Source organism: Enhydra lutris, unplaced genomic scaffold (genome assembly GCF_002288905.1).
Source record: "Enhydra lutris kenyoni isolate GAN:26980312 unplaced genomic scaffold, ASM228890v2 scaffoldscaffold47, whole genome shotgun sequence".
NCBI classification, from domain to species: Eukaryota; Metazoa; Chordata; class Mammalia; order Carnivora; family Mustelidae; genus Enhydra; species Enhydra lutris.
In genome coordinates, this window is record NW_019154131.1 from 1436799 (window position 1) to 1453514 (window position 16716).

Sequence of the window (16716 nt, forward strand, 5' to 3'; positions counted from 1 at the left end):
TACTGATGCGATCAATTTGCAAATACTGAACTACCACTGTATCCAGGAATAAATTCCACTTGATTGTGGTGAATGATTTTTTTAATGTATTGTTGAATTTGGTTTGCTAGCATTTGTTCAGGAATTTTGCAACTATTTTCATCAGGGATATGGCCTATAGTTCTCTTTTTTAGTGGTATCTTTGATTTTGGTATCAGGATAATGTTGGGCGCCTCACAGAATGAACGTGAAAGTTTTCCTTTCTTTTCTCTGTCTTGGAATAGTTTAGGTAGAATAGTAACTCTTTAAATATTTGGTCAAATTCACCTGTGAAGCCATCTTGTCCTGGAGTTTTGTTTGTTGGGGGAAATTTTGGTTACTCATTCAATTCTTGCTGGTTATGATCCTGTTCAAATTTTTTATTTCCTTCTGTTTCAGTTTTGGTAGCTTATAGGTGTCTAGGAATTTATCCACTTCTAGGCTGTCCAATTTGTTGGCATACAGTTTTTCATAATATTTAACTGTTTGTACATCTGTGGTATTGGCTGTTATTTCTCTTCTCTCATTTGTGATTTTGCTTGAGTTCTTTCTCTTTCTTTCTTGGTAAGTCTGCCTAAATGTTAACTAATTTTATTGATTTTTGTTCAAAGAAACAGCTCCTGCTTTCAATGATCTGTTTTTTGTGTTGTTTTATTTTGTTTTAGTTTCTATATCATTTATTTTGGTTCCAATCTTTATCCTATTCTTCCTTCTGCTGGTTTTAGATTTTTATTGTTCTTTTTCTCATTTTCTTAGATGTAAAGTTAGGCTGTTTATTTAAGATTTTTCTTGCTTTTTAAGGTAGGCTTATATTGCTATAAACATCTCTCTTAGAACTGGTTTTGTTGCATCCTAAAGGTTTGGACTCCTGTGTTTTCCTTTTCATTTGTTTCCATGTATTTTTTTTTTAATATCTTCTTTGATCTCCTTGTTAACCGAGTCATTGTTTAGTAGCATGTTATTCAATCTCCATGTATTAGTGTTCTTTTAAGATTTTCTCTTATGGTTGCCTTCTAGTTTCACAGCATTGTGGTCAGAAAAGACACATGGTAGGACTTTGATCTTCTTGAGTTTGTTCAGGTTTGTTTTGTGGGCTAATATGGTATTTCTTCTGGAAAACATTCCATATGCATTTGAAAAGAATGTATATTTTGCTGTTTTAGGATGGAATATTCTGAATAATCTGTTAAATACCATCTGGTCCAGAGTGTCCTTCAAAACCAAATGGTTTCCTTGTTGATTTTCTGTTTAGATGACCTATTGATGTAAGTGGGGTGTTAAAGTCCCCTACTGTTATTGTATTATTATCAATTAATCCTTTATGTTTTATTATTAACTGTTTTATGTATCTGGGTGCTCCTATGATGGATGCCTAAAAATTTACAGTTCTTGTATCTTCTTGTTGGATTGTCCCCTTTATCACCATATAATATCCTCCCTTGTCTCTTGTTACGGTATTTTTAGTCACTTAGGTTTTTTTTTTTTTTTTTTTTTACAGTCTTTGTTTTAAAGTCTAGCTTGTGCAATATATTACAACTCCAGCTTTCTTTTGAGATTGATTTGCATGACAAATGTTTCTTCAGCTCCCCACTTTCAGTCTGCAGGTGTCTTCTGGTCTGAAATGAGTCTCTTGCAGGCAGCATATAGATGGATCTTGTTTTTTTATCCATTATGTCATTCTATGTCTTCCGACTGGAACATTTAGTCTATTTACACCCAGCATAATTACTGATAGTATGTATTTACTGTTATTTTATCACTTGTTTTTCCTGATACTTTTTTGGTCTCTCTTATATGTTTTGCTGATTTTCTTTAGTAATATATTCGGATTTCTTTCTCTTTATTCTTTGCATGTTTATTAGTGGCTTTTTATATATGGTTACCATTAGTGTTGTATATAATCTTCTGCATATAGCAGTCTATATTAACTTGACAGTGATTTAAGTTTGAACCCATTTGTTTCTCCTCTGTTATGTTTTATATTCTTTCGTGAGTTTCCTGATTTTTTTTTTCAACAGAAACACTTTTCCTGCTTTTGTGTTTTCATTCCTTTATACTGTCACTTTTGGTTTCTCTTTTCCACTTGAAATGTCCCCTTTAATATTTCTTGCAGAGCTGACTTAGTGGTCAACAACTCCTTCAGTTTTTGTTTGTCTGGGCAACTTTTTAATCTTTTCTTCTATTCTGAATGATTGCCTTGCTGTAGAGTGTTCTTGGCTGCAGATTTTCCCCATTTATCATTCTGAATATATCATGCCACTCCTCTACAGTTTTCAAAGTTTCTGCTGAAAAATCTCCTGGCCTTAGCTTTTAAGATTTTTAAAAACTTAAAAAATTTTATTTATTTTTTAATTATTATTTTTAACATATAATGTACTATTTGTTTGAGGGGTACAGGTCTGTGATTCATCAGTCTTACACAATACACAGTGCTCCCCACAACCCTCCCCAAAGTCCGTCACCCAGCCACCCCATCCCTCCCAGCAACCCTCAGTCTGTTTCCTGAGACTAAGAATCTCTTATGGTTTGTCACCCTCTCTGGTTTCATCTTGTTTCATTTTTCCCTCACTTCTCCTATAATCCTTTGTCTTGTTTCTCAAATTCCACATATCAGTGAGATCATATGATCACTGTCTTTCTCTGATTGACTTATTTCACTTAGCAAAATACCTTCTAGTTCCATCCATGTCATTGCAAATGACAAGATTTCATTTTTTGGTGGCTGCATAATATTCCATTATATACCACATCTTCTTTATCCATTCATCTGTTGATGGACATCTGGGCTCTTTCCATAGTTTGGCTATTGTGGACATTGCTGCTATCAACATTGGGATGCAGGTGCCCCTTTGAATTACATTTGTATCTTTGGGGTAAATACCCACTAGGGCAATTGTTGGGTCATAGGGTAGCTCTATTTTCAACTTTCTGAGGCACCTCTATACTGTTTTCCAGAGTGGCTACACCAGCTTGCATTTCCAGCAGCAGTGCAATAGGGTTCTCTTTTCTCTGCATCCTCGCCAATATCTGTAGCCATTCTGACTGGCATGAGATGGTATCTCATTGTGGTTTTGATTTGTATTTCCCTGATGCCTAGTGATGTTGAGCACTTTTTCATGTGTCTGTTGGCCATATGGATGTTTTCGCTGCAGAAATGTCTGTTCATGTCTTTTGCCCATTTCCTGATTGGATTATTTGCTCCTTGTTTGATAAATTCTTTATAGATTTTGGATTCTAGCACTTTATCTGATAAGACATTTGCAAAGATCTTCTCCCATTCTGTCCACTGGCTTGTCAACTGTTTCCTTTGCTGTGCAAAAGCTTTTTATCTTGATGAAGTCCCAACAGTTCATTTTTGCCCTGCTTCCCTTGCCTTTGGTGATGTGTCTAGGAAGAAACTGCTGCCTCTGAGGTCAAAGAGGTTGCTGCCTGCATTCTCCTCTAGGATTTTGATGGATTCCCGTCTCACACTGAGGTGTTTCATCCATTTTGAGTCTATTTTTGTGTATGGTGTAAGGAAACGGTCCAGTTTCACTCTTCTGCATATGGCTGTCCAATGTTCCCAGCACCATTTGTTGAAGAGACTCTCTTTTGTCCATTGGATATTCTTTCCTGCTTTGTGGAAGATTAGTTGACCATACAGTTGAGGGTCCATTTCTGGGTTCTCTTTTCTGTTCCATTGATCTATGTGTCTGTTTTTGTGCCAGTACCATACTGTCTTGATTACAGATTTATAATAGAACTTGAAGTCCAAGATTGTGACGCCACAGTTTTAGTTTTCCTTTTCAATATTCCTCTGGCTATTCGGGGGTCCTTCTTGGTTCCATACAAATTTACTGAATTCCTGTATGAATTCCAAAGAATTTTTTCCTTTATTACTGTATGTTGCCAATTTAATTACAATATGTCTTAGTGTGGATCTGCTTTTGTTGATTTTGATGGGAGTTCTCTGTACTTCCTGGATTTGGTTATCTGTTTCCTTCCCCAGGTTACAGAAGTCACCTTTTATTTCTTCAAATAAATTTTCTGTCCACTTTTCTCTCTCTTCTTCTTCTGGGACTCCTATAATACAAATGTTAGTATGTTTGATGGAGCCACTGAGTTCCCTAAGTCTATTCTTGTTTTGTGTAATTCTTTTTTCTTTTTTTCAGCTTGATTGCTTTCCATTGCTCTGTCTTCAAGGTCACTAATTTATTCCCTTGCTTCTTTCATCCTGCTATATTCCATCAAGTGTATTTCTCATTTCATTCATTAAGCCCTTTATCTCTGCTATGTTATTCCTTTTCTTTTTACAATTTTATTTTTAATTAATTTGTATACTCAATGTGGAGCCCCAACTTGCAAGATCAAGAGTGTAATGCTCTACTGACTGAGCCAGTCAGGTGCCCCTCTATATTATTCCCTAATTCTGTGTTAAGGGTCTCACTCATATCTTCCACTCTTTTCTCAAGTCTAGTGAGTGTTCTTATGATCATTGCTTTAAATTCTTGAGATATCAGGCATGTTCCTTATATCTGTTTGGCTTAGATCTCTGGCTGTGGCCTTATCCTGCTTTCATCTGGGATAAATTTCTCTATCTCATTTTGTCTGCCTCTCTGTGTCTGTTTCTCTCTGTTAAGAAAGTCACCTAGGTCATCTGCTCTTAAAAGAAGTGACTTTATGAAGAGGCAGTTCTGGAGTCCCTTGAAGTGCAGTGCTCCCTGTTAAACAGAACCTGGCACTTTAGGGGAGTATCCTACGTGTGTTGCTTACATCCTGCTGTTATGTCTGAGTCACTTTTCCTTTCAGTGCAGCCATCTGCACTGACCTTCTTGCCTGTTGTGGTATAAGCTTACTATCTGGTGTTAGTGGGACTCAGGCAGACCAGTTCTGAGGGGGCTTGCCCACCAGGGAACTTGGGAGTGGAGTACTGGTGTTAGCTAAATTGCACTGGGCCACTAGTCCTATGCCAGATCTCCCAAAATGCTGTGGCTGCTGGGGAGGTGAAGCTCGTGGAGAGCATACGACAATGGCTGGGCATGGCCTGCAGCAGCAGGTATGACAAGGGAACAGAATGCAAGCTGAGGACAAAGCAGAAGCTGACATCCCACATCACCCACCCTCCCATGGTTCCTCAGACACTCCTGGCTGGCCTAAGGCCAAGGAAAGGAAGGATAGTTAACCTATAGAGATCACAATCTTGTAAGACCTGACTCTCCCTCAGTTTACAAATGTCTTAGAAATCTATAAGAACAAAGCATTTCTATCAATAACCTAGCTTCCAGAAGGACATGTAGATATAATTTAATGTTCTTATAATCTACAGCCCATTAACGGACACTTGAAGCAGGCAGAGTAAAAATGTTCCTCCAGGAAGTTCCCAACTATCTTCATGTTAATGCCTTGCTACAGGGAAAAACCTTAACTTGACAATGACAAGGCCTCCAGTATCCTGTGAGTCTTAACATAGGAAAATCCTTTTGAAACCTCCCGTTTTCCTTACCTGCCCCAAACACAGAGTATATAATCAGCCACCCCTCACAACCCTAGGGCAGCAGCTCTTTCTGCCCACTGGTCCTGTCACCGTACTTTAATAAAGACCATTTTGCACCAAAGATGTCTAAAGAATTATTTCTTGGTCATTGGCTCCGGACTCCAACCCACTGAACCTCACCTATATTCCAAAACCCCATCAGGTGTACACCCAGAGTCTGGGCGGGGCACACACGCAGCTTTAACAAAATCTGCTCTGCGCCCCAGGTCCAGGCTACAAATATCTGTGCAGCCTCCTCTCCCACAGGGAGTTTATGGTTATGCTGGGGGCTGGGGGAGGAAAATGGTACCTGCCAGTTCCCTCATTTTCAAAGGAGTCCATCAATATGCTCTGAAAACAGTATGAACAAATATTTCTCCTGTTTGCCCATGGCACTGTGTAAACTGCCAATTTTATGTTGCCTCTCTGCACAGCCTGCGCTCTCTTTAAGGGCAGGGACCCAGCTATCACTTTCCCTCCTGGCTCACCCAGAGCTGTGTCAGCTTTTAAAGACTTTTAAAGTTACAAGCTCCAATTGCCACTGCTTTTACAAACTCATAGAATTTAGCTCCTCTGGTTTTTAAAGCCAAACATTACGGGGATTAGTTTTCCCATATGAGTTTCCTTGTACAAATGCCTGTTTCCCTGTCCTCTCCACGCACACAGCTCCCTTTCTCCTGCTAGCAGTCTCCTCCTGCCTTTCTGGCCTCCTAATCTTTCAGATGCAGCTTCTCTATATTTGGTTGTGGAGTTTGTTCTGCCAGTCTTCAGACTGATCTCTGGTTTAATGACTTGGATGTGGATGATATCTAGTTGTAAACATGGGGCAGTGTATGCTTAGGGTCTACCCTCTCTGCCATCTTCCCATGCTCCCCCAGATAAGATAGTGATCTGGGTAAACAAAATATAAGCAAATCAAATTCTGTAGCATATTGAAAGGATTATGACTATGACCAAATGAGATTTATTCCTAGAATGCAAGGATAGTCCAACATATGAAAATTGATTGTCATATACTACATTACAATAATAAAGTGAAGAGACCACATGATTATCTCAACTGCAGAAAAATAATGACAAAATTCAACATCTTTCCATGATAAAAATACTCAGCAAACTGAGAATAGAAGGAAACTATCCCAGCGTAAGAAAAGCCATACAAGAAAAATGCATAGTGAACATCACACTCAATGGAGAAAGACCTTTTCCTTCTAAGTTTGGGAACAAGGCAAGGATGCTCACTTTTACTACTTCTATTCAACACTGTACTGAAAGTTCTAAACCAAGCATTAGTCAAGAAAAAAGAAAAGGCATCCAAATAGCAAAGAAAAAAAAAAAAATCTCTCTTTACAGATGACATGATCTTATTATGTAGAAAACCTCAAAGATTCCACATAAAAATTGTTAGAAGTAGTAAATGAGCTCAGCAAGTAGCAGAATACAAAGTCAACACACAAGAATCAGTTGCATTTCTATACAGTAATCAATCTGAAAAGCAACTTGAAACAATTCTGTTTTTAATATCATCAAAAAGAATAAAATACTTTGGAATTAATCAAGGATGTGAAAGACTTGTACAATGAAAACTACAAAACACTGGAGGAGTAATTAAAGATGACTAAATAAATGAAAACACATCCCATATTCATGGATCGGAAGACTTATATTTTGAAGATGTCAATACTACCCAAATTGTTCCACAGATTCAATGCAATCCTTACCAAAATCCCAATGATATTTGTTATGGAATAGAAAAACATCCTAAAATTCATATGGCATCTCAAGGGACCTCAAACAGCCAAAATGGTCTTGAAAAATAAAAAACAAAGCGGGAGTGCTCAAATTACTTGGTTTCAAAACTTAAACTACTAAACTTACTAATTATTTCTTGGGAATGACACTAAAGGCACAGGCAACAACTATAAACAAAAAAAAAGAAACTGGACTTCATGGAAAATTTTAAAAATTGTTCATCAAAGGCACTATCAACAAAACGGAAAGGTAATACACAGAATGGAAGAAAATTTTGCAAATAATATACCCAGTAAGGCATTAGTAGCCAGAATATACAGAAAATTCCTAAAAATCAACAACAAAAAACATCAACAAGCTAATTCAAAAATGGGCAAAAGACTTGAATAGTCATTTCTCCAAAGATACACAAATAACTAATAAGCACATCATTAGGTAAATACAAATCAAAAGCACAACAATATACCACCTAGTATTCATTAGGATGGCTACTATAAGAAACAAACAAAATAACAAACGTTGGTAAGGATTAGGAGAAACTGGGATCCTTATGTATTGTTGGTGGGAATGGAAAACTGTATAGACACTGTGGAAAAGGCTATGGTGGGTCTTTAAAAAATTTAAAAAAATTAGAATTACCATATGATCCAGCAATTCCACTTCTAAGTATAAACCAAAAGAACTGAGAGCAGTATCTTGAAGAGATATCTTCACACCCATGTTTACAGCAACATTATTTGTAATAGCTGAAACATGAAAACTACTCATGTGTCCACTAGCAGATGAATGAGGAAGCAAAATGTAGGTATACGCATGCAATGAAATACCACAGAGCCTTAAAAAGGAAGGAAATTCTGACATATGTTACAATTTGGATGAACCCTGAAAATATGCTAAGTGAAATAAGACAGTCACAAAACCACAAATATTGTATATTATACGAAGTAATTAAGAGTAGTCAAATCATATAGACAGACAGTAGAATGGTGACTGTCAGGGGCTGGGGAGGAGAGAGAATGGGGAGTTAGTTATTTAATAAGTATAGAGTTTCAGTTTTATAAGAGGAAGAGTTCAGGAGATAGATGGGGGTTAAGAATAACATTCATTATGAATGTATGTATTACCAATGAACTATACACCTAAAACTAGTTAAGAGGGTAAATTTTGTTTGTGCATTTTACCACAATGGAAAAAAACTGGAAAAAAAGAGAAGGAATGTAAGCCACAGAGCATGGTCTTATTTAATCAATACTACATTTTCAGGGCTTAGGAAGTACCTTGCAGAGACTCAAAAATATCTCCTGAAATATAAATCAATGGAACATTACAAAATGATTCCAGGACATCTCCCCATAATCATAAATTAAGAGCCCTAAAATAGGTAAAACAGATTATAAATCTCTAATTACCTGTTTCTTTGAAAAGCTTTCATCAACTTTGGTTCCCATGGCAGCAATTCATTTAAAAGGCGTATCAACGTACCATGCAATTCTTTTACTGCTTGCCTCCGATGATACCATTTGCCCTAAAAACACAATGTTAAAGTAAATCCTTTATATTTAATCTAAAAGTGAATGTCAGGCCTTATTTTCTGAGTAAAACACAAAATGAAATGCCAATACCCATCAAATGAGTATATCTTCTTTAGAAGGCTATAAAGGAGAAAAATGTCTTGTAATAAATCTTATTTGTAATAGTTTAGAGATTCTCAATTCTATTTGGAGAAATCTAAAACCTATTTAATCAAACAAGGAGACAATTTTTTGAAGTTTTTAATTGGGTCAATTATAAATATTTTAATAAATTATTTACTAAACACATGTAAAAATATAAACATATATATAAATTCACTAAATATGTAACTGATATGGCTCACTTCTGTAAAGTTTTTGTAATTATCCCAGAGTGGGGAAAAAGAGAAAAAAGGATTGTTACATTCAAAATCAGTCTTAACAAACTTCCTCAGGAAGTTTCCTCAGGAATATTACATTTCCTCAGGAAATTTTATAATTATTGTACTTTAAAATGTTTCCAGCACAGACAAGCAGATAAATGGTCATAATTTGCAATACTATAATGCTATAGCTACAGTAAGAGCTAATAATTACTGACACCCCCTTTCCATTTGCTGAGTATTAGCCTAAGTATTTCATTCACGTTTCTATATCTGTACCTATATCTAGAGGGGGAAAGGGAGGGAGGGAAGAAGTGGAAGGAAAGTGAGGAAGAGGGGAGGGAGGAAGTGGTTCTATGAGCACGAGAGCACACATGTACTCAAGCAGTTATGAAAACATTCTACTGTGTGTACATTTTAGTCTCACTTAAGAAATGATGAAACAATGGCTCAGAGAGATTAAATAACTTGTTCGAGGTCCTATGACTTGAACCTAGATCTAGTTGATGCCTAAGTCCAAGTTCTTAGAACTACATCACCACCTCTTCAAAGCTGTATCACATAATGCAATCCAACATACATTATAAAAACCTTTAGTAAAAATACACTTCAGCAGTACTCATAAAATTATTCATATACTATAGGAACAATAAGTTTATAGCAGTTGTATCTTTAGGTAGCCAACTCTGCCCCCCTCTCCATAATGTTATAGTGCATACCTATCAACATCACCACCATCTTCACCTACTGTTATATAACCGTGTTTTGGTTTTTTTTTTGGAGATATAACTCACATACCATTCAGTCCATTCACTTTTTTTCTTTTATAACAAAAAAATATAGCCATATATATATATACATATATATATATGTCACATTTGACATGCAAAAATTAGACTTCGTCTCATAGCAATTTTTCAGTTAATTTGCACGTGTAGAACATTGTCAGAAAAATAACCTCTCCCATCCAAAAAAAGGAAAGAAAAAAAACTATTCCCTAGAGCAAAATGTATTTTAAATCTGTGCCTAAATTTTCCAATTTTATATATATCTAAAACCTTCAACATTTCATTCACTGAAATGTGAAATTTTATCTGTGTACGTGAAATTTTAGCCACAAACATAAATGATTAATAGTATAGTTCCCACTCCAACATTTTGTGCTTTAAACCAACAAAATGTTTAAGCATGTAGAAATAAACAACTACATTTCTACCTCTGAGGTTTTTAAGCTGTTTATTTGAAAAGCAGGAAGACGTGAAATTATTTTAATGGGTTAATTAAAATTGGATCATTAATAATGAATACAGAACCTAGGCTCAATGACTAATTCTTGTGTCTTCTTAATGGCATGACAAGTGAAAATATTGTGAACAAAAATTCAAGGAAAGCAATTATCTCATATAGTAACCTAGAAAAACCTTCCCTCTTGTCAAAAGCTTTCTCAAAAGACCCACCTTAACAGTAAATTATACTTCAAAGGTTTATTTCCCACTCCCCCCGCCCCAAAAGCTAGGTGATAGTACAAAGTGCTTATTCTGACCCATGGAAACAAAACTATTAAACTATAAATAATGCTTTCCCCCAGGGAGAGCTAAGTGAGGAAGATGAAAAGGCAGATGAGAGTCAACCTAAAACCATTTGTGGAATAAGGTAGCATTCTGTTTTAGTTAAAATAAACAAAAACAAAAACAAAAAAATGGGCACATCAACATTATTTCTCTACTTTTGAATTACTACTTGGCTCAAAAATGAAATGGTGAGAATAAACTTTTCCTAAGCTAAAGGAAGCAGAAAGAGGAAAGGTATGAGTAATTAATTATATCACCATTGTGGTATAATTAATTGCAAAAGTGTTAAAAGACTAGAGAGCACCAGGTTTGCTGAATTCTTTGTAACTGAGGGTTATATGGGGAAGAATGGCAGATACAGAATTAACCTGGGTGGTCTGGCTGCTATCTGGATTAGTGTAGTGGTGATGGTGTGGGGAGTGCGAAAGGACTAGCAGTATTATCAGACCTTGGGACTAGGCAGACTGAGGCACAGGAAGAGAAAGAAGTCTGTGTAGATGAAATGTCATTATTTCAACACATTTGTCAGTTGTATTTGTGTCTCTACTAAAATACAGCATTAATTCTTGTAGAAAAGAGTTTTAAAAAGATTAGAAAGATTAGAAAATCTTTTAAAAAGATTAAAAAGTTTTAAAAAGAGTTTTAAAAAGATACCTTCTGATATTATTTTGATTACTAAATTTTAAATAATCCAATGTCCAGAAAATATATTACTGAACTAGCCAACTATATACAGAGATGGGGTCATAAATATTAATCAGAGACTAGATTTCTAACTTTCATATAATTCTGTCTTATTCACTGACCTGTTTGAAAACAGCTATGGTCTTCTAACTTTATATATTTTTTGGATTTCTTCCCTTTCTTTATAGTGTATATTCTCAACCTGGGGTAGTGATGGTATGGCATTTCAGTATTTTAAAATGCATATTTAGGGGCACCTGGGTGGCTCAGTGGGTTAAGCCTCTGCTTTCAGCTCAGGTCATGATCTCAGGGTCCTGGGATCGAGCCCCGCAATGGGCTCTCTGGCTCGGCAGTGAGCCTGCTTCCTCCTCTCTCTGCCTGCCTCTCTGCCTACTTGTGATCTCTCTCTCTCTCTCTGTCAAATAAATATAAAAAATCTTTTAAAAAATGCATATTTAATCATTTTGTGCTTGGAAAGCAAAAGGTCTATTATTCTTATAACAGAAATTGCAGAAAGTAAAGTTTGACAAAAACTAGAAGATATATACAAAGAATACAATGACCTCAATGAAGGATATCACTTTATCCTGTCATGGTGTATGTGTGTCCACAGTTTTTATGTTTATCAAAGGGGGACATAAATTTTAAAAAGTTCAGAATTACTGCTCTGGGACGGGTATTTTAGGTAAAGTGTTTTCCCCTCTTGACACTAAAAAAGAAACTCATACTGCTTGTTTCATTTACCATCTTCTTTGGTTAATACAACCCAAATGGAATTAAAACACCATGTCCCCTTCTACCTACTGGTGGTCACAGTATACAATGAGACTAGTGTAAACAGAAAAAAATTTATAAATTTTACAAAAAGAAGTTAGAGATGGCAATGATATGCCTTAAGTTGGGTTTAAAGTAAAAATCTATGTAAAATCAAATATTTCCTGAATTTAAATTAGGTTATTAACTAAAAGCTAGCAATAGCTTTTCTAATTGATCAACTTTATTTATATACACAGAAAGGAAAAACTGAGAACTACAGTGTTTCTTCTAGGATGAAATTATTAAATCAAACAAGGAGACAATTAAATTGTTTTTAATTACAACTAATTCCTAAAGGGAAATTCCTAAAGGGAATGAGAAGAACATAATTTTATAGAGAGAAGTTGGCTCAGCAGTGAATCACAGGAAAGTACTTCTAGATAGAAGCAGATTTTTTCAGTTAGAATTCTAGCTCTTCTGAACGTTAAAATCTAACTCTCCTTCCACTACATAATGCTGTACCGCTTGGTCTACACACAGACAATTTCTAAAGAACAAAAGATTATATTGTGAAAGTACTTATCTTTATATGTAGGTGTCTCTGTAATGAAAAAATTAAAACCTAGAAAACTTATTTTTATTTGTTTAATTATAACAGTACTTAAAATTATAGTGTTCTAAAGTTTAAAAGTGAATTAAAAAATAAGGAACACAGCAAATTCCCTGTTCTTCAAATACATAGGAAAGAATATGGACGAAATAAAAAATCAGAAAGCTCTTACAGTCTTTATATGTAGTGATCAATACAGAATCAAAGACAGCAGATAGGATTAGTAAAAGGTCATTTGTGGAACAGTGTTATAACCACATCTCTAATAAAAAAATATATTTAATAAGCTAAAAGTCAGCAATAGCTTTGTTTTACAAACATGTGAAAATGGGGATAAATGAACTATTTCATTTAATATTATTTTCGTTTAATATCTCATTCGATATTAGAATTCTCACTATTTTCACGGATAAAAATTACCTTCTAAGATAATCCCAATGTATTATGTGAACTTAATATTGCAAACATTTACTGAAGGTCACTTTAAAGAAGAGGAGAGTAGTATTTTTCTTTCATGAATTTACTATAAAGTTTAACATAAAGTATGAATTTCAAGCATACACAATGGAACCAAAGGCATACAATATGGTCTAAATCTGAAGCTTACCTTTCAATATTTTCTCATCCAATGTCCACAGCAGCTGCAGATTGCCAGCTCCCTTTCCATGAGATGCCCCAAATGTCAAACAATGGAGGTTTTATAACCTCATAGGGATTACTACAAAAAGAAGCTGGTCTATGGTCACAAGACAAGGCTTTTATTATATTATGCAGTTTTATAAGTTTTTGAATATGATACATTAATGACCTAAGGAACCAAATGGGAAAAGAAACTTTAAAAAAAACTTACAAAACTACACAATATTGTAAAATGAAAAGCTGAGTCTATGTGTGTGAAATGAGTGGGTAGGGAAACTTACCTTACAACTAAAGAATGATTCCACTCTGCTGCAGTAATCGGGGATGGGTATGACAGAACTAGCATAATGCTGGCTGGGGTGTTGCAAGGACAGGGAGTTGGCAATCTACTGATGCTGGAGACATTGGACACCTAAAAGGAAGAAAAAAAGGAAAACAAATAAATTCCAGGTTTCTTACATGTCTTATCACCATGGACATATTTTATACATTTTAATAAATTTAGATGCTTTGAATGTTAAACTTAGGTGGAAGTAACTTATTTACACAAACCATCCTCTTACTTATATAGATTTTCCTGTAACATTATATGTAAACAAAATAGCTATCAACAGTTCTATGAAGAAAAGTAAAATCATATATAAATATTACGAAGAATGCTTTTATAAATTGAGAGGATTAGCATCATTACTGTGGAGACAGAAAAAAATTTTTATTACGAACAGTACAAAAGCAAGATGTATATAACAAAAATATCAATGCCATTTTTTTTCTATACACTTTCACTTATAAATATTAGATCACAGAAACTGGATCATATAACAAAATATTTTTTGTTATAGGCTTGGCTCTTGTCACATAAATTCCATTGTGGAAAAGGGATTAAATAACAATATATCTCACTTTTCAATAAAATGAAAGTAACTTCGAGAAAAGCCGCACAGATTGATACACAAAGACGGTCTCATTTAAAATCATTGGCAGTTGAGGCCCCTGGGTGGCTCAGTCGTTAAGTGTCTGCCTTTGGCTCAGGTCATGATCCCAGTGTCCTGAGATGGAGCCCCATATCCGGCTCCCTGCTCAGCAGGGAGCATGATTCTCCCTCTCCAGCTCCCTTGTGCTTGTGTTCCCTCTCTGGCTATCTGTCATAAATAAATAAAATCTTAAAAAAAAAAAATCACTAGCAGTATCTAAGGGTAGCTTATAAATAATTTAAATTCATATGTATAAAAACACAGCACAAATCAAATTAACTATAATAAGTATATTAATAAACCAATTATTTAACATTCTCCTTAGTCTTAATAATATTAAATGAAAAGGGAGTATTCACTTTTTTTTCTTATTGCTTACCTAAAGAAACTATCTCCATACTCATATATCCCTGCATATTCAGTTTTAGGGGTAAAACATTACATTCATTTTGTTGGTTTACAGTCCTTGAAAAAGTGCTAGTTTGGGTGTATAGTGAAATATATACATATTAACATGGGAAAAGTTAAAAGTTACTTTAACACTGCCAGAGGTTCTAATATGAACTATCACATACTAGTATTTTCTCTCATTCATTTTCACTTGAGACTAATTTAATAGAAAAGGAAACAATTTGTGCTTTAAAGATACCCCATACTGAATGATATTTCCATTATATTTCTAAATTAGCATTTAACTAGAAAGCATGAAAATAAACAACTATATCAATGATTAGAATTTATTGCAAACTTTGATAGTCATTTAGCTCTGTAGAGAGGAAAAAGTTGATGACAGATCATATTCCTAGTAAGGTAGTCACTACTAGCGGAAAGAAAATCTAACAATGTATGTATACTAATGGTATACAACCACTTGCATTTACAAATAAAGAATCCTGAACTGGAAATTAAATTAACCACTGGCTAAGTATTTGAATTTGACCCTTTTCAGGTGGTAGCAAATAAGCTGACAACATTTGATTAAATCTATACCTGATATATCAGAAAGGTGGGTTCTCAAGCAAGTCACTGCACAATCTGAATCACTAAGTAATGCTACGTTTGGTATCGCTGGAGCACAAAAATTCCATGTAAGTGACATGAAGATTGGGGATATCTTAAGAACAAGGACAGTATCCTACTTATTTTCACTTTCTCAGGCTCTATCACAAAGCCTAGCACAGAGTGGGCCCATAGAAAGTATTCAAACTACATAAGTAAATATCTTAGTTAATCGAGGTTTTCTCCTTAGATGCAATTTTTTTTTTAAATTGAGAGAAGTATGTCTTCCAGATTAACTGAATACATGAAGAGTAAAATTTAACTCTCGATGACCTGAGTCATCATTATAAATTACTGTTACATTTTAATAAAGTGACTTTAAGCACTGTTCAATTTTCTTTATGATCTATATTTCTTTTTTTTTTTTTTTAAAGATTTTCTTTATTTATTTGAGAGAGAGAGAGAGAGCACAAGTGGGGAAGGGAGTGGTGGGAGGTGCAGAGGAAGAAGGGAGCTTTCACTGAGCAGGGAGCCAGAGGCAGGGCATGATTCCAGGTCCCTGGGATCACGACCTGAGCCAAAGGCAGCCCCTTAACTGACTGAGCCACCCAGGCACCCCTCAAATAATTCTTTTTATGAAAGTTTCCCTGCTGGGATTCAAACTATGCCAAATTGTAGTAAGTGGAAACACTTAGCACTATTAATAAGGGTTAAAATCTAGTTCTTAGCTGAGTAGTTATAAAATGTTAAAAAATACCCAAGGGATAAGATTTGCCATAGATAAATGTGGATAATGCATTCTTAGATAATTCAGTACTAACTGAAGTTTTGTCTTACCAGTCATATATTGCTCTGGTTCACATTTCCTGTCATCTAGCTTTTATATAATAGCTATTATTTTGAGCATGTCAGTTAGTTACCATTTGATTCTTCATAAAATACATGTTACCTACGCCTCCACCCTATTTCCAAACATATAAACATGTAATTAAGGGAAGGGAGCCAAGTGTCTGGAGTGTATGGTGACTTCTGAATGCTTGAAAAGATTAAGTCTTTTATAAAAGGATAGAAGATAGCCCAACTCACCTAGATTAAAATTAAAAATTTATTACCAGTGTTGGGAATAAAATCTTAAGCTCTTAAGTGAATTCTTTGAGGATAGGACTTTGTTTTAATTTCAGATCCAAGTTCCTGGTACTATACATAACACACAGAAGGCACTGAGGAAGTACTTGCCTTATGAATAAGACTTGAAACTGTAACTAACATAGGTAAAGAAGTTTATTTTATCTGTTGTACATGACTTC

General features: G+C 35.0%; 1 protein-coding gene across 1 annotated transcript in view; it reads right to left on the bottom strand.

Annotated features, from left to right (window-relative positions):
- The window catches only part of LOC111156608 (KIAA2026 ortholog), a 59354-nt gene that overhangs the window by 14424 nt on the left and 28214 nt on the right, over positions 1-16716 (bottom strand). Inside the window, exon 4 of the mRNA XM_022517600.1 lies at positions 8692-8807. Coding sequence (XP_022373308.1) covers positions 8692-8807 — 116 coding nt within the window. The remainder of the gene's footprint in view (positions 1-8691; positions 8808-16716) is intronic.